Genomic DNA, 23638 nt, shown 5'->3' on the forward strand with positions numbered 1-23638 from the left:
CCTCAACTTTTAACTTGCCATGTCATATTAGGGGAGGGATCTCAAAGTATTAATCATAAAGGCAAAAAAAACATCATACAGTTTGATTAATAAGCCATCAGCCCAACAATTACTTACACTGACAGTGGTGTTGCTTTATTCTCCATCCCACAAATGTGGTTCACAGGTCAACAAAATTAACTTACTTTACATACACAGAAATTGATGAGGACCATTTGGGCATCTTAGGTTCTATCGACAAATAAAATCAATGTACAGATTAATTTTGTCCACACATACAGTACTAGTCAAAAGTTTGGACACCTACTCATTCAAGGGTTTCTCTTTATTTTTACTATTTTCTACAATTGTAGAATAATAGTGAAGATATCAAAACTATGAAATAACACATATGGAATCATGTAGTAACCAAAAGTGTTAAACAAATCAAAGTATATTTTATATTTGAGATTCTTCAAATAGCCACCATTTGCCTTGATGACAGCTTTGCACACTCTTGGCATTCTCTCAAACAGCTTCATGAGGTAGTCACCTGGAATGCATTTCAATTAACAGGTGTGCCTTCTTAAAAGTTAATTTGTGGAATTTCTTCCTTCTTAATGCATTTGAGCCAATCAGTTGTGTTGTGACAAGGTATGGGGGGTATACAGAAAATAGCCCTATTTGGTAAAAGACCAAGTCCATATTATGGCAAAAACAGCTCAAATAAGCAAAGAGAAATGGCAGTCCAGCATTACTTTAAAGACATGAATGTCAGTCAATACGGAACATTTCAAGAACTGATTTCTTCAAGTGCAGTCGCAAAAACCATCAAGCGCTATGATGAAACTGGCTCTCATGAGGACCACCACAGGAATGGAAGACCCAGAGTTACCTCTGCTGCAGAGGATACGTTCATTAGAGTTAACTGCACCTCAGATTGCAGGCCAAATAAATGCTTTAGAGTTCAAGTCACAGACACATCAACATATTTATTTATTTTTTCAACAAGACAATGACCCAACACACCTCCAGGCTGTGTAAGGGTTATTTTACCAAGAAGGAGAGTGATGGAGTGCTGCATCAGATGATCTGGCCTCCACAATCCACCGACCTCAACCCAATTGAGATGGTTTGGGATGAGTCGGACGGCAGAGTGAAGGAAAAGCAGCAAACAAGTGCTAAGCATATGTGGGAACTCCTTCAAGACTGTTGGAAAAGCATTCCAGGTGAAGCTGGTTGAGAGAACGCCAAGAGTGTGCAAAGCTGTCATCAAGGCAAAGGGTGGCTATTTGAAGAATCTCAAATATAAAATATATTTTGATTTGTTTAACACTTTTGGTTACTACATGATTCCATGTGTTATTTCACTTTTGGTTACTACATGATTCCATATGGGTTATTTCATAGTTTTGATGTCTTCACTATTATTCTACAATGTAGAAAATAGTAAAAATAAAGAAAAACCCTTGAATGAGTAGGTGTGTCCAAACTTTTGACTGGTACTGTACATATTGACGTTGTATGATGATCAGTTACATTTACAAAACACCTACCTGTACAAACACATTTGTGAAAGCGTGGGGGGGGCAAAGGGCAGAAAAATGTACAACAAGTACCAAAGAGCCTATTATTAGTTTCCCGAAAAGCAAAACACAGAGCTCCATAATCATATAAAAAATTAACTAGACATTTCATATTTCATCACTTCAACATAGTTTATCTTTAAAAATATGATTTAGTCTTAAATTAAATGACTGGAGCAGGAGGAAAACCAAGGCACTGTTTTCAACATTGGAACCACCAATTAGCATGATGTGTTGACCTTCACTAAACACAGCATGGAAACCCAACTGGACCAAGTTGAATTGAGCCCCTTTTTTTCTTATTTATTTTTCAAATAGAAAACAAATTGCCAAATCACTTAGGCTACTAGATATAAAGGTGGATCTGCCCCACCATGGACCCTGTACTGTAGGAGGCTGGCAGTGTGGTCCTGTAGAGACCCTGTAGTAGAAGACCCACGACCACTGCAACCCTGCTACCAGAAGACGAGGGGGAAATTAAATAGATAGAACCCATAGAAATATAATTAATAGATGTATGTTCTCATAATTCTATGGAACCATCAGCCTTTGAGGCCCTCCTTACCCAGGTCCTGGAAAACAGCAGTCTGCAGGGCCTTCAGTCTCAGAGCTATCTGCATAGTTTGAAATGAAGCAAGCCCATCAAATATCTCTCATCTTTTTGTTAGCTAGTTAATTCAACTGTGATATAAACCTGAGGTGCTGAGGCTACGGCTGTGTAATTTCCATCAGTGATCTTGATCTCCTGACTGATGGGCATGGCTGGTAGGCCGAAGCCAAACAGTCGGGTAAGTCACAGGATAAAGAGAAGGATTTAACAGTTACTGGCGGTAGAAAATGCAAAGAGCTAAAGGAATAAATAAACCTCAAAACACGAGAGAGACAGGACTCTTCAATGTGCTTTTAGTATTTCAATTATGGTTAGTAAGGCTGCTGTGTTTTAAAATGCCCATGAAACCAAAATGGCACCCCTATTCCCTACCTAGTGCACTACCTTTGACCAAATCCCCATGAGCCCTGGTCAAAAGTAGTGCACAATATAGGAATAGGGTGCCATTTTAGATGCAGCCATGGTGGTCAGGCTAAGCAACAGTTGTCCAAGGGGGGATGCTGTCTGACACTAGAAGAAGCACGTTTCCAGACAGGAATATATTCGTATAAATATCCATCAACAGCAGGAGAACACCGCAGGACAGGGTTTTCAGTCAAACAAGTTCTTCAGTTTGAAAGAAAGGGTCAATAATACTGTGAAGGTCAGAAAAACAGTCCTTTACTTCATAACATAAATAAAATCAGAGCATGTTTTCTTCTTTAACTCTCCTTTCCTGGTTGCATGCAGGTAGGCATATTGGGTCCATACAGAGAGTAGGAAGACAGAAAGGAGAAACAGAAAGGGCAGCCAGTCCACTGGGTCTGAGGAGTAGAGTAGAAAGGTCTGGGAGTTGACTCAGGAGGTCTGGGATGAAGAGGATGTCTTAGGAGGAATGACGTCTTCAGGAGGAAGGGAAGGCGTTTGTTTCAGGAGGTCGACATGGAGGACTGGGGGGTTGGGGTGATCGTGATGACTGACAGGTTTTACCGCTGCAGAGACAGGGGGAGACAGAGACATAAAAAGGACATTTAGTAATAAACCAAAGTACCAAAACAAACTAAAAAAGGATACTGTCACTGATCCACACAGCACAACAATTGGTTAAGACAACAGGTTAAAAAGAGTAAGTATTAACATGAGGTTATGGAACTATGTGGTGCCATTAGTAGACAATCAATGCCGAGGCCAGGTGTATTGTACTTTGCTTGTCTACTTTCTCTAACTTGGGCAAAATTCTTGAGCACTGCTAAAGGTGTGCAAAGGTGGGTGTAATGGTTAATCAGACTATTTGTGACTACAGAGAACTTATGCTGATGAAACTCCAAAGTGTCATCGGTTGTGTGAGCGTGATCCTCTGGGCTGTGAACTAAGAGCTCTGGGCTGTGAACTAAGAGCCCTGGCTGGTTGTGGGTGAGGAGAATCACTGGTGCCCCTATAACTAGGCCTACTCAAACTACCCTGTGATTCTGAGCCTGGGGCCTGTCTGGTCCTACTTGACTGACTTGGGAGAGAGAGCGGAGCTGCTGTAAGGCACCTTGGGGTTGGAGAAGAATTGGAATGGGAAGATTTTGTGGACACCACCTCTGAAGAACTTGATTTGTAAACAACGTTTTGTTGTTTTCTATGAACAGAAACCTCCAAGGTTGGCTTTAACACTGGCTTAACAGCATCCTGTGGGTCTAAAATATTGACAGAAGGGAGAAACCGAGACCTGGAAGAGGCCAGATTCTCTATCGATCTGGAATAGGAAGACTTTACTCTGGAGGCAGAGGAGCACAAAGTGCGATTGGTGAAAAAGGTGTCTTCACGATTAGGGCCTGAAGCCCATCTGGCGCCCCTTATAAGAGCCCTCCCAAAGACAGCGCTATCCAGGGAGCTGGAAGATCCTCTACGGGAGTCGGACTGGGTGTCATCCTGCTCCTCCCACAGACTCAGCCCTGCTCGGAACACATCAGTGACACTACGACTTCTAATGAACGTGGCATCCCTGGGGAGCTTGGCTCCTCTGCGTGGTCGGGAAGTGGTACGGGTAGAGGAGGAAGAAGTATGTATGGGAGGAAGAGGGTCAGGATGGAAGGAGGTAGTGGTGGAGGAAGACTCGTTTCTTACAGGGCTGGTGTGGAGGCTGCGGGTGAGGGCTCGGAAGTGGTGGCTGGCGGTGCTGGACACACTGTTGGTGAGGACTGGGCTGGAGCGGGGGCTGTTCCTGCTCCGTACGGGGCTGTTGCGCCGGGGGCTCCGGGGGGCCCGGCCCGTCTTGGTGCCCAGCTCCCTGGCCCTGGCACGGCGAGGGCTGTTGCCGAAGCTGTGGGGGGACAGAGGGGCCTCCAGGTCCTCCAGGCGCTGTGTCAGGGCCAGCTTCTGCTGGATGGCCATGCGGAGCAGGGAGTTCAGGGTCTTCTTCTCATCCTCCGCCGCTGCTAGCTGCCTCTGCATCTCATCCAGCTGGGTGACATACTGGTCACACCTGGGAGTCACACATGCATGTTAGCGCAACACAATAACACACATTTAGTAGACATGTTAAACAGATAAATGTCATACAAACTGTACACACATAGAAAACATCTGAATAATGTACTGCTCACCATCTCAACAGCTATAACAAACACACAGAGAGGAAGATGACAGCCATTTATAAGAGAAGACAGACAGTAGGATCACATGGGACAAACCCAAGAGAAGAGAGAAACCCAAGAGAAGAGAGAAACCCAAGAAAATACAAAGACAGCAACGTTTCATTTCTGAATTGGTTGAATAATAGTTTGAGTTTGAGTGTGAGACAGTTGCTCTAAATTACCACATGATGGCACCATTACATAACATTTCCCAAGTCAAATTTCAGTCAGGGCATCTGGCCGTAGCAGCAGACTGTAGGCTTCTGCCGCACCCTGCATTACAGGGCCTTTCAAACGCTAGGCTTAATCAAATGTCAGCTCATCTACTGCCTAGTGAAGAGATGGAGCTTAATGTCTTTCCAGGAAAAAAACATATTCTGAGCCAACACTCCTTTCATTGAAAGCCCTTCTTGAGCTTGCGGTACTGAACAATCGATAAATTAACATTTTATATTTCATTTATATTTAACCAGGTAAGCCAGTTGAGAACAAGTTCTCATTTACAACTGCGACCTGGCCAAGATAAAGCAAAGCAGTGCGATAAAAACAACACAGAGTTACATATGGAATAAACAAAACGTACAGTCAATAACACAATAGAAAATATATATATACAGTGTGTGCAAATGTAGTAAGTTATGGAGGTAAGGCAATATATAGGCCATAATACTAAATTGTAATTATTTTGCACTAACACTGGAGTGATATATGTGCAGAAGATGATGTGCAAATAGAGATACTGGGGAGCAAATGAGCAAAATAAATAATGTAAATAACAATATGGGGATGAGGTAGTTGGGTGGGCTAATTACAGATGGGCTGTGTACAGGTGCAGTGATCGGTAAGCTGCTCTGACAACTGATGCTTAAAGTTAGTGAGGGAGATAAGTCTCCAGCTTCAGAGATTTTTGCAGTTCGTTCCAGTCATTCTACATCCCTCTAACACACAGATGCATTGAAAAGAGAACACATCCACATGTGGAATCACTACAGTAACAGTTGGTCCAGTACTCAACACAGTACAGAACTGTGCAAGCAACGTCAACAGACACCATCTCAAACAACAAATGCCTTTGTCACGCCACACACTAGTTTAGGACACACATGCCAACACTGAAAAACACATCTGCCTGCCAACAGAGTATCACACGTGAGGCAGGCTCTGCACAGTCCACTCTTCGTTGCTAGCAGCTATCCCTACAGAGATTGTTGGAGGTGGGGTAGAGGGGGAGAAGGGGCCGTTGCGTGGAGAGTCTCCTTGACCCGACTTGACAGACAGGTCGGTCCAGGATGAGGCTCCAAACAGGGCAGTAGCATGTGAGTGCTAACCTGCACGTGAGGAGAGGGATTGTGGTGGACTGCAGAGGGGTAATCTGATTAGATGACACTGTAGTGACGGAAGCGCTAGCATGCGTCCCAAATAGCACCCTCTTCCTTATTTAGTGCACTATTTTTGACCAGGGTCCTTAGGGCTCTGGTCAAAAGTAGTGCACTATATAGGGATCAGGTTCCATATGGGTCACAGCCAAGCTCTAGTCTACCATGTCATGGAATGTCTGACTGTCTCATCTAAACATGAGCCACAGGAGCACAAACATGACGATTAGCTGCTTTAAGATGGAAAACAATTAGTTCCACTGGAGTGTCTGTCCACTACTAGGTCTAAATCTGCTCACAGCAGCAGAGGGAGTCTGTTGATGTGCAGCCGAGTGGAAAATAGGCCTCAAAACGCTAATCTCAGAGTAGGCCTACCACAGGACTTTGGACATATGTCATGCAATACGTATATTTTTGATTGTAGCACATCACCAATTGATGCACACAACTGAAATACTTTTGTGTGTGTTATCCTCAGAGATTTGAAATACATTGTATCCACTTGTGAGGCTGAATTCTGTTTTAAATTGTCAAATAAATAAATCTAAAATCTAAACAAATAAATAGAGATTACTGTAGTCCTCCAACTCGGAGGTCTCTAGATTGGCGTTATTCTTGGTGATTGGGAATATAAAAAGGGCAGTATATATAAATGACTGTACCGGCTGGCGAACATGACCCTCAGTGAGGAGAAGGTGGCAGCGTCCTCTTTCAGGGCCTTAAGCTCATTCCTCAGCTTCACCATGGTCTCAGACACCATGCTCTTCTCTGTCTCATACTTGGTCTTCAGGTTGCTCAGAGCCAACTCTGCTGTCTGGAATATAAACATTATGACTCATTGTTACAGGTGGGGAAAATACATAAAAGTACAGAACAGATGTCAAAGTTGACCTAAAAAATTTCAGATGGGACATATTTTTAGCAATGAAAATATCAACCCTTTATTTAAACAGAAACAATAAATACAGCATGTACCCTGTCAAATTAAATGACCAATAATTAACTGGTGAATAACTTAATTCTAATGTGAAAATGTATGCACTCATTACTGTAAATCGCTCTGGATAAGAGTGTCTGGTAAATGACTCAAATGTAAATAAAGGCCATATTCTATTTCTAGCACAGCTGAAGGGAACAGTGCTAGAAGGGAACAAAGAAAGGTTAACCACTCATTTTTTTAATGATATTAACTTATTAAAATATCATAGTTCTGTCTGAATCTTTGTGGTAGTGGAATAGAAGAGAACCAGACATCTGAATTCAGAGGCTAACTCGTGACAGAGAGGCTCGCCTAATCGAGCAGAGATTAGCCTTAGAGTTTGTGTGTGAGAGAGAGAGAGCGAGAATGAGAGGAGAGGAGAGAGACAGTGAAGAGGTTGACAGAAGAAGGTCAGCCAGGGCTAGAGGCGTACAGAGTAGAGGGGGGAGGAAGGAGCAGTGTACTGGAAGATCTCTGAGGAAGACGTAATCATACTCCATCTCCTACTAAAGTGCTCCATCTCTGACTCAGTCTACACTCAGACCATCCAATGATGTCTAGCCTACCCCTTTCCCCCTCTCCTTAGGGAATATCATTAGTTTTTCATAGAAAAAAAGACAGAAAAAGTATATTGATTGCAAAAAAATATGAGACAATTGAACAAGGAACATTGCCTCCAGGCAGACTGGTGGTTCTAGCAGTCAGGAGGACCTTACTGGTGTTGCTATGGGTCAGATACCCAAGGCTTTATTGACAAGCCAAGAAAATAGAACAGGATGCAAAAATAGAAAAAGAAAAGTCAGATTTAATGCTCAGTTATCGAGTTAGGACATTATCTACTGTCTTTGGTCTGAGGATTACAGGTCATGGACAGGTCAGGCTGAGAGTCAGTCAGCCCCAGACCCTCAATGGAAAAATAGATCCCTCAAGGAATTACATTTATTTTCAAGACAAAAATAGAACTACACCTCATTGATGACCATTTGGTAAGACCAATTATGATGGTCACACCTGTACATCTTGTTACGCAGTAAGTGACCCGTCTGAGTCTCATTAACATGGTTGTGTGTGTGTGTGCGTGTTCAACTTGACCTTGTTGTAAGTTACCTGTTTGTTGGCTTTGAGGACCGTCCTGAGAGTGGCGATCTGTTCTCTCTTGGTGCTGAGGAGAGACTTGAGCTTCAGCACCTCCTCCACGAGAGCCTCGCTTTCCAGCTCCCCTCCACAGCTGATCCCTCCCGAATAGGGCAGCGTGCCCCGATGGCGACACAGGTCCACCGCCACCTGAGGGAAACAGGCATGATGAGTGCTTATTGCCTTAGTGTTGTTATTCAGCATACTTTCAGTTTTACTGACATGATGGACCACTCAGGAAACACATGTGGCTGAATAGGTCTTTCCAATGGAACTGAAGCAAGGATGTAAAAATTATCCCAAATATCTCTCATATGTAGTATTAGTGGTCTACTACTCTACAGTTCACAGATATCTGCTTCCCAAATAATGCCAAGCGCCAGACAATCTGCTTAAAAGCTTTCTGAACGTAGCCAAATAATACATTCTGTACCGTGGGATCAGAATTCAGCACGGCATACTATGACCTTAATTAACTATTCATTAAATATGTATGTTCAGTGGAAGACAATATGGAGGCAGCACTCGTACCTGGAGGTGTTTGATCTGGCAGCGGATGACAGCCACCAGGTTACGTACGTTGGAGGGGTCCCTGAAGTCCAGTGTAGGGGAGCCAGGGCAGACTGGGGCGGGGGAGGAGCAGCGTGGCGAGGGAGAGTTGTCACGGGAGTCCTGGGGAGTACCAGGCCTACTATCTCCATCCCCTCCGTGCACTGCTTTCGCAAACAACTCATTGGAGCGGCGCTTGTTACGTCCGTGATGGGGGTGGGGGTGAAGGTGGTTGGACCTCCCTCCACTCCCCCCTGACTGGCCCCTGGCCCCATCGCGGTAGTAGTCCAGGGTGACACGTTTGGGCGTGAGGTTGTTGCACACACAGATGTGGTGGTAGAGGTTGGCCAACTCCTCAGAGAAGGCCAGCAGTTCCTCCTGTGCCACGCTGAGATGACCCTCAGAATCAGTAGCCACTTTCCTCGTCGCTCCGATCTCTTTCTCCAGCTCGCTGATGCGCTCCTGGTCCTGCCGGCTGGACTTGATGCACTGGCGGATCTTCTCAGCCAGCTCATGGGCCTCTCCCCTCCACCTCTCCTTCTCCTGCCGGCAGCGTTGCTCCAGAGCCGAATAACGTTTCCCCGCCTGGGACAGCTCCTCACGCAGCTTCAGCAGCTCCTCGCCGGCCGCCTTCATCCGGGCCTCCAGCATCTCCGTGCTCTTCATGTCCAGCTCATAATCGTAGTCATCCGCCCCATTCTCCAGGGTCCTGCTGCTGCTGTCCCCCTGGTCGCTTGCTTGCTTCCCCTGGGGCAGAATGTGTTTCTGCAACTGCACGGCCTCCAGTTGCTGGGTCAGGGAGCCCACCTGGTCCTCCTGCTCACTGAAGGCCTGCTGGGACAGCTCCAACTGCCTCTGGAGGTCCTGGACCGTGTTGGCCAGACCAGTCTTATCCCTCTCAGCCTAGAGAAAGAGACATGGAGGACTGAAAACCATTGCTTAAATTGTTTTCGCTTCATACTGTAGATAGCTAAATATATAACAGAAGGAATGACAGATTTTCCATAGCTATTTAAAGTGCCATTTTGTTCCAAAACAATTGCTTAAAATAGGTATTTTCTTCATAGATTGCTAAATGTATAGTAAAAGCAAAACATGTAATTTTACATAGTTAGTCTGAAGGGCCACTTTGCCCTATTTTGAGTTATAGTCTACATACACCTTAGCCAAATACATTTAAACTCAGTTTCACAATTCCTTGTCATTTAATCCTAGTAAAAATTCACTGTCTTAGGTCAGTTAGGATCATTACTTAATTTTAAGAATGTGAAATGTCAGAATAATGGAGAGAATTATTTATTTCAGCTTTTATTTCTTTCATCACATTCCCAGTGGGTCAGAGGTTTACATACACTCAATTAGTATTTGGTAGCATTGCCTTTAAATTGTTTAACTTGGGTCAAACGTTTCGGGTAGCCTTCCACAAGCTTCCCACAATAAGTTGGGTGAATTTGGGCCCATTCCTCCTGACAGAGCTGGTGTAACTGAGTCAGGTTTGTAGGCCTCCTTGCTCGCACATGCTTTTTCAGTTCTGCCCACACATTTTCTATAGGATTGAGGTCAGGGCATTGTGGCCACTCCAATACCTTGACTTTGTTGTCCTTAAGCCATTTTGCCACAACTTTGGAAGTATGCTTGGGGTGATTGTCCATTTGGAAACCCATTTGCGACCAAGCTTTAACTTCCTGACTGATGTCTTGAGATGTTGCTTCAATATATCCACATACCTTTCCTTCCTCATGATGCCATCTATTTTGTAAAGTGCACCTGTCCCTCCTGCAGCAAAGCACGATGGTCATTATGGCCAAACAGTTCTATTTTTGTTTCATCAGACCAGAGGACATTTCTCCAAAAAGTACAATCTTTGTCCCCATGTGCAGTTGCAAACCGTAGTCTGGCTTTTTTATGGCGGTTTTGGAGCAGTGGCTTCTTCCTTGCTGAGCGGCCTTTCAGGTTATGTCGATATAGGACTCGTTTTACATTTTAGTCATTCAGCAGACACACTCTTATCCAGAGCGACTTACAGTTAGTGAGTGCATACATTTTTCATACTGGCACCCCATGGGAAACGAACCCACAACCCTGGCGTTGCAAGCGCCATGCTCTCCCAACTGAGCTACAAGGGAGTTTTACTGTGGATATAGATACTTTATACCCGTTTCCTCCAGCATCTTCACAAGGTCCTTTGCTGTTGTTCTGGGATTGATTTGCACTTTTCGCACCAAAGTACGTTCATCTCTAGGAGACAGAACGCGTCTCCTTCCTGAGCGGTATGATGGCTGCGTGGTCCCATGGTGTTTATACTTGCGTACTATTGTTTGTAAAGATGAATGTGGTACCTTCAGGCGTTTGGAAATCGCTCCCAATGATGAACCAGACTTGTGGAGGTCTACACATTTTTTTTCCTGAGGTCTTGGCTGATTTCCTTAGATTTTCCCATGATGTCAAGCAAAGAGGCACTGAGTTTGAAGGTAGGCCTTGAAATACATCCACAGGTACACCTCCAATTGACTCAAATTATGTCAATTAGACTATCAGAAGCTTCTAACGCCATGACATCATTTTCTGGAACGTTCCAAGCTGTTTAAAGGCACAGTCAACATAGTGTATGTAAACTTCTGATCCACTGGAATTGTGATACAGTGAATTATACGTGAAATAATCTGTCTGTAAACAATTATTGGAAATATTACTTGGGTCATGCACAAAGTAGATGTCCTAACCGACTTTCCAAAACTACAGTTTGTTAACAAGAAATTAGTGGAGTGGTTGAAAAACAAGTTAATGACTCCAACCTAAGTGTATGTAAACTTCCGACTTCAACTGTAGTTACTGTAATGTAGCAAAAATTCAAGTGACTGCACTGAACAACAAATTCAGCACTAGACAAGTGATGTCAGTTATATTTCAGCAGGTTGATATTTCTTCTCAGTGAGACAAAAGGAGAGGTTTCTCAGACGGTAAAACACACATTTCACCCTGGAGTGCCTTTTTATCTCACTATTTATTATTCATGTAGCGGAGCAGCACTTGAGACACACAGGCTCAACCCACTCAAATACTCTTAACATCTGCTGGGCCTATGTTGGGCAGCAGCAATACCAACCCCCAGCTAAGTGCATTATAAATTATTAATTTACACAGTGCTGGACTTGAGCAGGAGCTCACTGGAACGGAGTACCGACACCTCACATTTTCTAGTGCTCGAGTCCCTGCACCTCTTATAGAATATTAGCTCAAAAGCATTGCACCTAAATACACTGCTCAAAAAAATAAAGGGAACACTAAAATAACACATCCTAGATCTGAATGAATGAAATAATCTTATTAAATACTTTTTTCTTTACATAGTTGAATGTGCTGACAAACAAAATCACACAAAAATTATCAATGGAAATCAAATGTATCAACCCATGGAGGTCTGGATTTGGAGTCACCCTCAAAATTAAAGTGGAAAACCACACTACAGGCTGATCCAACTTTGATGTAATGTCCTTAAAACAAGTCAAAATGAGGCTCAGTAGTGTGTGTGGCCTCCACGTGCCTGTATGACCTCCCTACAACGCCTGGGCATGCTCCTGATGAGGTGGCGGATGGTCTCCTGAGGGATCTCCTCCCAGACCTGGACTAAAGCATCCGCCAACTCCTGGACAGTCTGTGGTGCAACGTGGCGTTGGTGGATGGAGCGAGACATGATGTCCCAGATGTGCTCAATTGGATTCAGGTCTGGGGAACGGGCGGGCCAGTCCATAGCATCAATGCCTTCCTCTTGCAGGAACTGCTGACACACTCCAGCCACATGAGGTCTAGCATTGTCTTGCATTAGGAGGAACCCAGGGCCAACCGCACCAGCATATGGTCTCACAAGGGGTCTGAGGATCTCATCTCGGTACCTAATGGCAGTCAGGCTACCTCTGGCGAGCACATGGAGGGCTGTGCGGCCCCCCAAAGAAATGCCACCCAACACCATGACTGACCCACCGCCAAACCGGTCACGCTGGAGGATGTTGCAGGCAGCAGAACGTTCTCCACGGCATCTCCAGACTCTGTCACGTCTGTCACATGTGCTCAGTGTGAACCTGCTTTCATCTGTGAAGAGCACAGGGCACCAGTGGCGAATTTGCCAATCTTGGTGTTCTCTGGCAAATGCCAAACGTCCTGCACGGTGTTGGGCTGTAAGCACAACCCCCACCTGTGGACGTCGGGCCCTCATACCACCCTCATGGAGTCTGTTTCTGACCGTTTGAGCAGACATGCACATTTGTGGCCTGCTGGAGGTCATTTTGCAGGGCTCTGGCAGTGCTCCTCCTGCTCCTCCTTGCACAAAGGCGGAGGTAGCAGTCCTGCTGCTGGGTTGTTGCCCTCCTACGGCCTCCACCACGTCTCCTCCACTTCTCCTGATGTATTGGCCTGTCTCCTGGTAGCGCCTCCATGCTCTGGACACTACGCTGACAGACACAGCGAACCTTCTTGCCACAGCTCGCACTGATGTGCCATCCTGGATGAGCTGCACTACCTGAGCCACTTGTGTGGGTTGTAGACTCCGTCTCATGCTACTACTAGAGTGAAAGCACCGCCATCATTCAAAAGTGACCAAAACATCAGCCAGGAAGCATAGGAACTGAGAAGTGGTCTGTGGTCACCACCTGCAAAACCAGTCCTTTATTGGGGGTGTCTTGCCAATTGCCTATAATTTCCACCTGTTGTCTATTCCATTTGCACAACAGCATGTGAAATGTATTGTCAATCAGTGTTGCTTCCTAAGTGGACAGTTTGATTTCACAGAAGTGTGATTGACTTGGAGTTACATTGTGTTGTACAAGTGTTCCCTTTATTTTTTTGAGCAGTGTATAAACTGTACCGGCACTCAAAATGAGTGCCAGCACCTATTTCAGTACAAGTCAAGCACTGCATTTACTTACATAATGGAAATAGTAGACCAAAGGCAACAAGAGTACCATTCGGGACTGAGCAGAGCTATAGGAATGTGTAGGAAAGCGCAATTTAAAATGTGCAATACGGTCTTTGTTGGGCAATTTTAACCTTTACTGTCAGTAGAGTCTCTAGAGAGACTCATTGAGTGATCCAATTCTATCTGTAGCAGGATGTGGTCTAAAGCCGGAAATAGCAGATATAGTAGGCCTGCCTCTCAGTCATGCAAAGCTAACCTGCCTGAAACCCTCATAATCTCATAAAAAGTACATGGAGAAGTAGCATAATCAGAGCAGAGCTAAATCTAGGCATTGACACGTGGTACCTACTAGTCTACAGACCATGTCTGTTTCAATGTGGTTGCGTTTAAACAATTATTCAATGAAATAACATTTAAACAGATGATTCCTTTAAGTGAGTTAGTATACATACAGTGGCTTGCGAAAGTATTCACCCCCCTTGGCATTTTTCCTAATTTTGATTTACACAACATGCCTACCACTTTGAAGATTTTTATTGTGAAACAAACAAGAAATAAGACCAAAAAAAACAGAAAACTTTGAGCGTGCATACCCCCCCAAAGTCAATACTTTGTAGAGCCACCTTTTGCAGCAATTACAGCTGCAAGTCTCTTGGGGTATGTCTCTATAAACTTCGCACATCTAGCATCTGGGATTTTTGCCCATTCTTCAAGGCAAAACTGCTCCAGCTCCTTCAAGTTGGATGGGTTCAGCTGGTGTACAGCAATCTTTAAGTCATACCACAGATTCTCAATTGGATTGAGGTCTGGGCTTTGACTAGGCCATTCCAAGACATTTAAATGTTTCCCCTTAAACCACTCGAGTGTTGCTTTAGCAGTATGCTTAGGGTCATTGTCCTGCTGAAAGGTGAACCTCCGTCCCAGTCTCAAATCTCTGGAAGACTGAAATAGGTTTCCCTCAGGAATTTCCCTGTATTTAGCACCATTCATCATTCCTTCAATTCTGACCAGTTTCCCAGTCCCTGCCGATGAAAAACATCCCCACAGCAAGCTTCCACCACCATGCTTCACTGTGGGGATGGTGTTCTCGGGGTGATGAGAGGTGTTGGGTTTGCACCAGAAATAGCGTTTTCCTTGATGGCCAAAAAGCTCAATTTTTGTCTCATCTGACCAGAGTACCTTCTTCCATATGTTTGGGGAGTCTCCCACATGCCTTTTGGCAAACACCAAACTTGTTCGCTTATTTCTTTCTTTAAGCAATGGCTTTTTTCTGGCCACACTTCCGTAAAGCCCAGCTATGTGGAGTGTATGGCTTAAAGTGGTACTATGGACAGATACTCCAATCTCCGCTGTGGAGCTTTGCAGCTCCTACAGGGTTATCTTTGGTCTCTTTGTTGCCTCTCTGATTAATGCCCTCCTTGCCTGGTCCGTGAGTTTTGGTGGGCGGCCCTCTCTTGGCAGGTTTGTTGTGGTGCCATATTCTTTAAAAAAAAATTATAATGGATCTAAATGGTGCTCCGTGGGATGTTCAACGTTTCGGATATTTTTTTTATAACCCAACTCTGATCTGTACTTCTCCACAACTTTTTCCCTGACCTGTTTGGAGAGCTCCTTGGTCTTCATTCCACTTCACCAATTTGGACTATTTTGTGTATGTCCATTACATGAAATGCAAATAAAAATCCATTTAAATTACAGGTTGTAATGCAACAAAATAGGAAAAATGCCAAGGGGGATGAATACTTTTGCAAGGCACTGTACAGTATGTGCCAGTAGGTATATGGTTAGGACCATAGTATTACATATAGTCAAGCCTCGAATTTCCCTGTGTGGCCGTAATGCCCTCTAAAATAATCCAGGCCTTGCGGCCAAAGTGGCCGTTGTGCCCTTGGGCTGAACATAATCATTATAATTCCCTTCTCCCGGCTACCAATCGTAGTGCTCCAAAGCCCCCCTCACTCACAAGGCGCTCTCAGATATCTCAATTCTTATTAGCCAATGCCCGTCACGTGATCAGGTCCTTCTCACAGGGATCACAGCTCCGAAGCAGGCTACAAGTGAAGACCGACACGTCGGGAATGCAACGGCGCACGTCCTTATCGAATTCAGAGGCGCATATTGAAGATGTTAGAAGAACTGTCCACATATACAGTGGGGGGGAAAAGTATTTAGTCAGCCACCAATTGTGCAAGTTCTCCCACTTAAAAAGATGAGAGAGGCCTGTAATTTTCATCATAGGTACACGTCACTCCAGAAAAATCACATTGTAGGATTTTTAATTAATTAATTTGCAAATTATGGTGGAAAATAAGTATTTGGTCACCTACAAACAAGCAAGATTTCTGGCTCTCACAGACCTGTAACTTCTTCTTTAAGAGGCTCCTCTGTCCTCCACTCGTTACCTGTATTAATGGCACCTGTTTGAACTTGTTATCAGTATAAAAGACATCTGTCCACAACCTCAAACAGTCACACTCCAAACTCCACTATGGCCAAGACCAAAGAGCTGTCAAAGGACACCAGAAACAAAATTGTAGACCTGCACCAGGCTGGGAAGACAATCTGCAATAGGTAAGCAGCTTGGTTTGAAGAAATCAACTGTGGGAGCAATTATTAGGAAATGGAAGACATACAAGACCACTGATAATCTCCCTCGATCCACGCAAGATCTCACCCCGTGGGGTCAAAATGATCACAAGAACGGTGAGCAAAAATCCCAGAACCACATTGGGGGGACCTAGTGAATGACCTGCAGAGAGCTGGGACCAAAGTAACAAAGCCTACCATCAGTAACACACTACGCCGCCAGGGACTCAAATCCTGCAGTGCCAGACGTGTCCCCCTGCTTAAGCTAGTACATGTCCAGGCCCGTCTGAAGTTTGCTAGAGTGCATTTGGATGATCCAGAAGAGGATTGGGAGAATGTCATATGGTCAGATGAAACCAAAATATAACTTTTTGGTAAAAACTCAACTCGTCGTGTTTGGAGGACAAAGAATGCTGAGTTGCATCCAAAGAACACCATACCTACTGTGAAGCATGGGGGTGGAAACATCATGCTTTGGGGCTGTTTTTCTGCAAAGGGACCAGGACGACTGATCCGTGTAAAGGAAAGAATGAATGGGGCCATGTATCGTGAGATTTTGAGTGAAACCCTCCTTCCATCAGCAAGGGCATTGAAGATGAAACGTGGCTGGGTCTTTCAACATGACAATGATCCCAAACACACCGCCCGGGCAACGAAGGAGTGGCTTCGTAAGAAGCATTTCAAGGTCCTGGAGTGGCCTAGCCAGTCTCCAGATCTCAACCCCATAGAAAATCTTTGGAGGGAGTTGAAAGTCCATATTGCCCAGCGACAGCCCCAAAACATCACTGCTCTAGAGGAGATCTGCATGGAGGAATGGGCCAAAATACCAGCAACAGTGTGTGAAAACCTTGTGAAGACTTTTGACCTGTGTCATTGCCAACAAAGGGTATATAACAAAGTATTGAGAAACTTTTGTTATTGACCAAATACTTATTTTCCACCATAATTTGCAAATAAATAAATTAAAAATCCTACAATGTGATTTTCTGGATTTTTTTTTCTCATTGTCTGTCATAGTTGACGTGTACCTATGATGAAAATTACAGGCATCTCTCATCTTTTTAAGTGGGAGAACTTGCACAATTGGTGGCTGACTAAATACTTTTTTTCCCCACTGTACTTTCCGTCAGCCAACAAGATGAGTAGGCCTAACAAACAGTAAAAGCCCTAGCCTATGTCAATCTACTATCCCCCATAGTACAAAAGTTGACCTATTCTATTGGTCAACTTGTCCTTTGCGATAAATAAATATTCCAAACATACTCTAGGACAGTTGTGGGATGTGATCGATCCCAAATTCATACAACCACTGTCCATCAAAAACCTTTTAAAATAAATTAGGCTGATGCAACAGATCAGAACATTTAGCCTAATCAACATTTTAAGCTATTTCTTCACATTATAAGCGCAGCAACGCACGCGGCAGTAGACTATAAGCATGAATGTTCCAAAATGACATTTAGCGGTAAAACACTGTTCTCAAAAGTGCACCGCAAATGCGACCGGTTTCATATGACAGGACATAGACATGTCTTATATGAGCAGAAAGCTTACATTCTTGTTAATCTAACTGCACCGTCCAATTTACAGTAGCTATTACAGTGAAAAAAATACCACGCTGTTGTTTGAGGAGAGCGCACAACAACAAATAATGTATCACGGCAACTGGTTTGATACATTCACCTCTGAAGGTAAATAATGTACTTATATTCAGTAATCTTGCTCTGATTTGTCATCCTGAGGGTCCTAGAGATAAAATGTAGCATATTTTCTTTGATAAAATCCATTTTTGTATTCAAATGTAGGAACTGGGTTCTACAGTTTGAACCCTTGCTGTCTCTGGCTCCACACCCACCCCGCCCGAACCCTCAGAATGACAAATCAGAGCAAGATTACCAGTGGCGAATTTGCCAATCTTGGTGTTCTCTGGCAAATGCCAAACGTCCTGCACGGTGTTGGGCTGTAAGCACAACCCCCACCTGTGGACGTCGGGCCCTCATACCACCCTCATGGAGTCTGTTTCTGACCGTTTGAGCAGACACATGCACATGTGGCCTGCTGGAGGTCATTTTGCAGGGCTCTGGCAGTGCTCCTCCTGCTCCTCCTTGCGCAAAGGCGGAGGTAGCAGTCCTGCTGCTGGGTTGTTGCCCTCCTACGGCCTCCATGTCTCCTGATGTACTGGCCTGTCTCCTGGTAGCACCTCCATGCTCTGGACACTACACTGACAGACACAGCAAACCTTCTTGCCACAGCTCGCATTGATGTGCCATCCTGGATGAGCTGCACTACCTGAGCCACTTGTGTGGGTTGTAGACTCCGTCTCATGCTACTACTAGAGTGAAAGCACCGCCAGCATTCAAAAGTGACCAAAACATCAGCCAGGAAGCATAGGAACTGAGAAGTGGTCTGTGGTCACCACCTGCAAAACCAGTCCTTTATTGGGGGTGTCTTGCTAATTGCCTATAATTTCCACCTGTTGTCTATTCCATTTGCACAACAGCATGTGACATTTATTTTCAATCAGTGTTGCTTCCTAAGTGGACAGTTTGATTTCACAGAAGTGTGATTGACTTGGAGTTACATTGTGTTGTTTAAGTGTTCCCTTTATTTTTTTGAGCAGTGTATATATGTAATTAAAAGTCTCATTAAAAAGTTTGGCTACATTTACAGGCGCCTCCATGTCAACGTCGCTCTGGACATGACAGGCTGCAGCCAATACGCATTGGCTATCACCTACATGTCGACATGTAGGCTAATTACTTAGTGACATTAACATACACTTACAGTAGCTAGCGTTTTTCAGTTTTCAAATAAATGTATTAGGCTATTTTGGTTAATGGCCTTGGCGCCCTGGAATAATTTTTTTACCAGGTAAATTGACTGAGAACACATTCGTATTTACAGCAACAACCTGGGGGATAGTTATAGGGGAGAGGAGGGGGGGGATGAATGAGCCAATTGGAAGCTGGGGATGATTAGGTGGCCATGATGGTATGAGGGACAGATTGGAAATTTAGCCAGGAGACCGGGGTTAACACCCCTACTCTTACAATAAGTGCCATGGGATCTTTAGTGACCACAAAGAGTCAGGACACCCGTTTAACGTCCCACCCGAAAGATTGGGCACCTCTTGAAGGCCAATGGCCTTACCCCTAAAATCACAAAATTCCAGGCCTGCATATAGTTATTTAATAGAATCTCTGTGGATAGGACCCGGTTGTGTACCTGCATGAGCTGCTGTTTGAGCTTCTGGCTGTCTGAGAGGTGCAGCTCACTGAGAAGGTCAGACACCAGGCCAGGGGCAGGCCTCAGGAACACATCACTGTTCCTGGGGGTGGAGAAGCGCTGGATGTGCCCGTTGGCCTTGGGGTTAGGGTTAGTAGGAGCGCAACCAGACCCTGGACCATTGTTGTAACCGCTGTCCTGGTCGTGCTCCTGGTCCTCAGAGCTCCTTTGGCCCCCTCCGCTATCCCCACTGTCATCCAGCTGCAGCTCCAGGTGGCCCACAGAGTCGAAGGGGTTGAGGGCCAGGGCCGAGAGCTCCCTCCTCAGGCTGTTCTTCTGCTCCCTCTCCTCCTTCAGAGCCTCCAGGGCCTCGTCCAGCTGACGCTCGGCGATCTCCCTCAGCCGCGCCGCCTCCTCCAGCTGGGCCCGGAGAACCTCGTCCTGCTCCTCCTTGTGGGTGAGCTCCAGCTTCACCGCCTCAAACTCCACCTGCAGATGACAAAAGAGAGGGCATGTGAGGACAGAGACTCAGAGAGATTAGGCCTGAGTATGTTAACACTTTGGGAGTAGTGTGTTGAATGTCCCAGACAATTTTTCCTTCAGGGACAATAAAAGTTAATCTTATTTTGTCATGTATGTTGGGTGGTACTGGACTAGGAATGTGTAACTGTAAAATACATAGATGATCATTACTCTGACCTTAGAACATAGATCACCGACAGGAACGTTCCATATCGGTTACTTTTGGCTGGCAGTTGGTAAAATATTTTTGAAACCTTTTCAATAATTGATCTGCACTACTTGGCCAACTGATGAGTAAACTGACAAACCAGTTAGCAGAGTTTACGTCACATTTACAGCAGGCCTATGGGTGACCAGGATGAGAATCATATCTGTCCTGATTGTTCATTGAGACGTCCCACTGGAGCGATGCCATTGTCTCCCATCAACTGAGATGACTCCCCAACAATGAGTATGTGTCAGACAGATTGACAGGGGAAAACACAGTCACAAGGCACTGTCAGCCAAACCCAGAACATACACCAGACAAGGCTAGCCCTTATTCATGAACCACTGGGAAAGAATCCTCAGACACCCTCAGATACTAAACCCAGTAGGAGTTGGAGACTCGAGTGGATAGGAAGAATAGAAACCAACCAACCACAGAATGATCTGGAACCCCCTATTGTCCATTAAGAAATAAACACATTCCTACTGTTTGGTATGACATTGCACATTTTTCAGCAGTTACACAAGGTTCTGAGTAACTCTGGGTATGCATTCCATGACCCTTTTGGGAAGAGTAGGAGTATTCTGGCCCAAGTCCCAAACTGGCTGTTGATGGGAGACCAGGGTTGTGTTCAGTAGGGCACACTGTGGTGAATCTTCATGCAATAGAACACTAAAATCATATTGGATAAGTTCCTCCCTGTTTCAAAAATGTTTCTCGCTACTGAACACGGCCCTGTTGTGGTACCCGAGAGTTGATTACATAAAAATAGAATGAATAGAACGGGCTTGGAAGCTCTAACACAGTCAATTTGACTGGTAAACTCATGGGTACACTCGCAATAGTCTGAGTCGATATTCACGTAATAATAAGGAATTCCCCTCGACCACGCCCACAAATTGGGGAAAACAAACATTCTTTCCCATTGACCGCCAGTGTAAAAGAGCCAACTTCGTCATAGATTTTTGGTTATACAGAAATAACAAAACATGCCAAAAAGCTGCTGTGTTGTTCCATGTACATGTAACCAGGTCAAAAATCCCACGTAGGGAAATGGAGCCTGCGAGAAGAGCCCTGTGGCTTCAGGCAATTTGGCATGGGAGAGTGGGAAATGTGGGGACCCAGTGTCCAAGTAGGCTACACGTAGCTACCGTATGTGTGTGGAAAATATTTATATCACAGGTAAGACATTTAACTTGTTTAGTATAGTTTGTTTGTAACTCCACTAACTACTTGTAGCTGTATAGTCTGTTTGTTTGTGTTGTTGGTCTTCACAAACAATGTTCCGGTCAGCAGCTAGCTAGCACTCACTCACGTAGCTGCTAGCACTATCATGAAAAGGGGCATGAGGGAAGCCCTACAATATTATGTTGTTTGAGAATGCCCAGGAGCAAGCAATGTTGAAAAGTTATCTTTAGACATACTTTTCTTAAATGTCGTTTTGTAATTGACTAAAACAAAGACCAGAAAATAGCGTTTGAAAAATGGTACGTTTTTGCTGTGAACCAATGGGGTAACCTAGGTAACCACATGCTGTTTTCCCCCACAGGCGGGCAGGGCCGCAACGTTCTATCTAATAACGACTGGGATTATGGCTGCCAGGTATTGTGATGCAATAATTTCCAGGGTATTTTGGAATGTCCCATCAACTGATGCTGGATTGCCATGTTAATAATGTAGAATGTTCATTCAAATGATGCTAACTGATGTGGCTCATGCAATGGAATGTATTTTTTGTAATGTCAGTTGAGTTGACTCAACAAATTACAGCACAGATTGAAGGGTACACTTCCTGCTTTTACTTCCTGGCATGGGTACACTCAAAATAGCTGCCAGTCCACCCATTATGTCATCATTATCCCATATCCACCAAAAAAAAAAATTATGTTGCTATGGGCACAACCAAACAACGTAAGTGAGGGATTCGACTTTCGCTTTACTCAACGTATCCTACTGCAATCTGCCTATTGTGGTAACAAGACCATTCATGAGGTCTCTAACGCACAGAAACTGGTTCAGACCATACAGTGCTTTCAGGGTGTTTTCATTGCCATAGGGAAAACTGCAAATAATACTTCAGTTCATTCGGAAAGTACTCAGACCCCTTCTCCACATTTTGTTACATTACAGCCTTATTCTAAAATGGATTAAATACATTTTTTCCCATCATCAATACACAATACCCCATAATGACAAAGCGAAAACAGGTTTTTAGAACACACAAAATACCTTATTTGCATAAGTGTTCTATGTGTTGCTATGAGAGTCGAAATTGAGCTCAGGTGCATCCTGTTTCCATTGATCCTTCTAGAGATGTTTCTACAACTTGATTGGAGTCCACCTGTGGTCAATTCAATTGATTGGACATTCTTTGGAAAGGCAAACACCTGTCTATATAAGGTCCCACAGTTGACAATGCATGTCAGAGCAAAAACCAAGTTATGAGGTCAAAGGTTTTGTCCGTAGAGCAACGAGACAGGATTGTGTTGAGGCACAGATCTGGGGAAGGGTACCAGAAATGTTCTGCAGCATTGAAGGTCCCTAAGAACACAGTGGCCTCTATCATTCTTAAATGGAAGAAGTTTGGAACCACCAAGACTCTTCCTAGAGCTGGCTGCCCTGCCAAACTGAGCAATGGGGGTGAAGGGTCTTGGTCAGGGCGGTGACCAAGAACCTGATGGTCACTCTGACAGAGCTCTAAAGTTCCTCTGTGGAGATGGGAGAACCTTCCAGAAGGACAACCATCTCTGCAGCACTCCACCAAGCAGGCCTATATGGTAGAGTGGCCAGACAGAAGCCACTCCTCAGTAAAAGGCACGACAGCCCGCTTGGAGTTTTCCAAAAGGCACCTAAAGTCTGTCAGACCATGAGAAACAAGATTCTCTGGTCTGATGAAACCAAGATTGAACTCTTTGGCCTGAATGCAGAGCGTCACGTCTGGAGGAAACCTGGCACCATCCCTACAGTGAAGAAGATGGTGGCAGCATCATGCTGTGGGGATGTTTTTCAAGCGGCAGAGACTGGGAGACTAGTCAGGATAGAGGGAAAGATGAACGGAGCAAAGTACAGAGAGATCCTTGATGAAAACCTGCTCCAGAGCGCTCAGGACCTCAGACTGGGGCGAAGGTTCACCTTCCAACAGGACAACGACCCTAAGCACACAGCCAAGACAATGCACGAGTGGCTTCGGGACAAGACTCTGAATGTCCTTGAGTGGCCCAGCCAGAGCCCGGACTTGAACCCAATCAAACATCTCTGGAGAGACCTGAAAATAGCTGTGCAGCGACGCTCCCCATCCAACTTGACAGATCTTCAGAGGTTCTGCAGAAAAGAATGGGAGAAACTTCCCATTTACATTTTAGTAATTTAGCA

The 23638-nt window shown here is 44.7% G+C and overlaps 1 protein-coding gene and 1 pseudogene across 2 annotated transcripts in view; both read right to left on the bottom strand.

Annotated features, from left to right (window-relative positions):
* Positions 1 to 2185, bottom strand: part of LOC311148112 (5'-nucleotidase domain-containing protein 2-like) — a 44736-nt pseudogene extending 42551 nt beyond the window's left edge. Inside the window, exon 1 of the transcript in view lies at positions 2131 to 2185. The product of the transcript in view is annotated as a 5'-nucleotidase domain-containing protein 2-like (transcript). The remainder of the gene's footprint in view (positions 1 to 2130) is intronic.
* Positions 2186 to 2809: 624 nt separating this feature from the next.
* Positions 2810 to 23638, bottom strand: part of LOC311148071 (protein bicaudal D homolog 2-like) — a 36150-nt gene continuing 15321 nt past the window's right edge. The window contains exons 5-10 of the mRNA XM_084184966.1: positions 19537 to 20025; positions 8796 to 9716; positions 8238 to 8414; positions 6814 to 6965; positions 4267 to 4624; positions 2810 to 3146 (exon numbers count right to left, since the gene is read on the bottom strand). Coding sequence (XP_084041092.1) covers positions 3141 to 3146; positions 4267 to 4624; positions 6814 to 6965; positions 8238 to 8414; positions 8796 to 9716; positions 19537 to 20025 — 2103 coding nt within the window. The 3' untranslated portion in view covers positions 2810 to 3140. The remainder of the gene's footprint in view (positions 3147 to 4266; positions 4625 to 6813; positions 6966 to 8237; positions 8415 to 8795; positions 9717 to 19536; positions 20026 to 23638) is intronic.

Source organism: Coregonus lavaretus, assembly GCF_964263955.1.
Source record: "Coregonus lavaretus genome assembly, chromosome: 20".
Classification (NCBI taxonomy): domain Eukaryota; kingdom Metazoa; phylum Chordata; class Actinopteri; order Salmoniformes; family Salmonidae; genus Coregonus; species Coregonus lavaretus.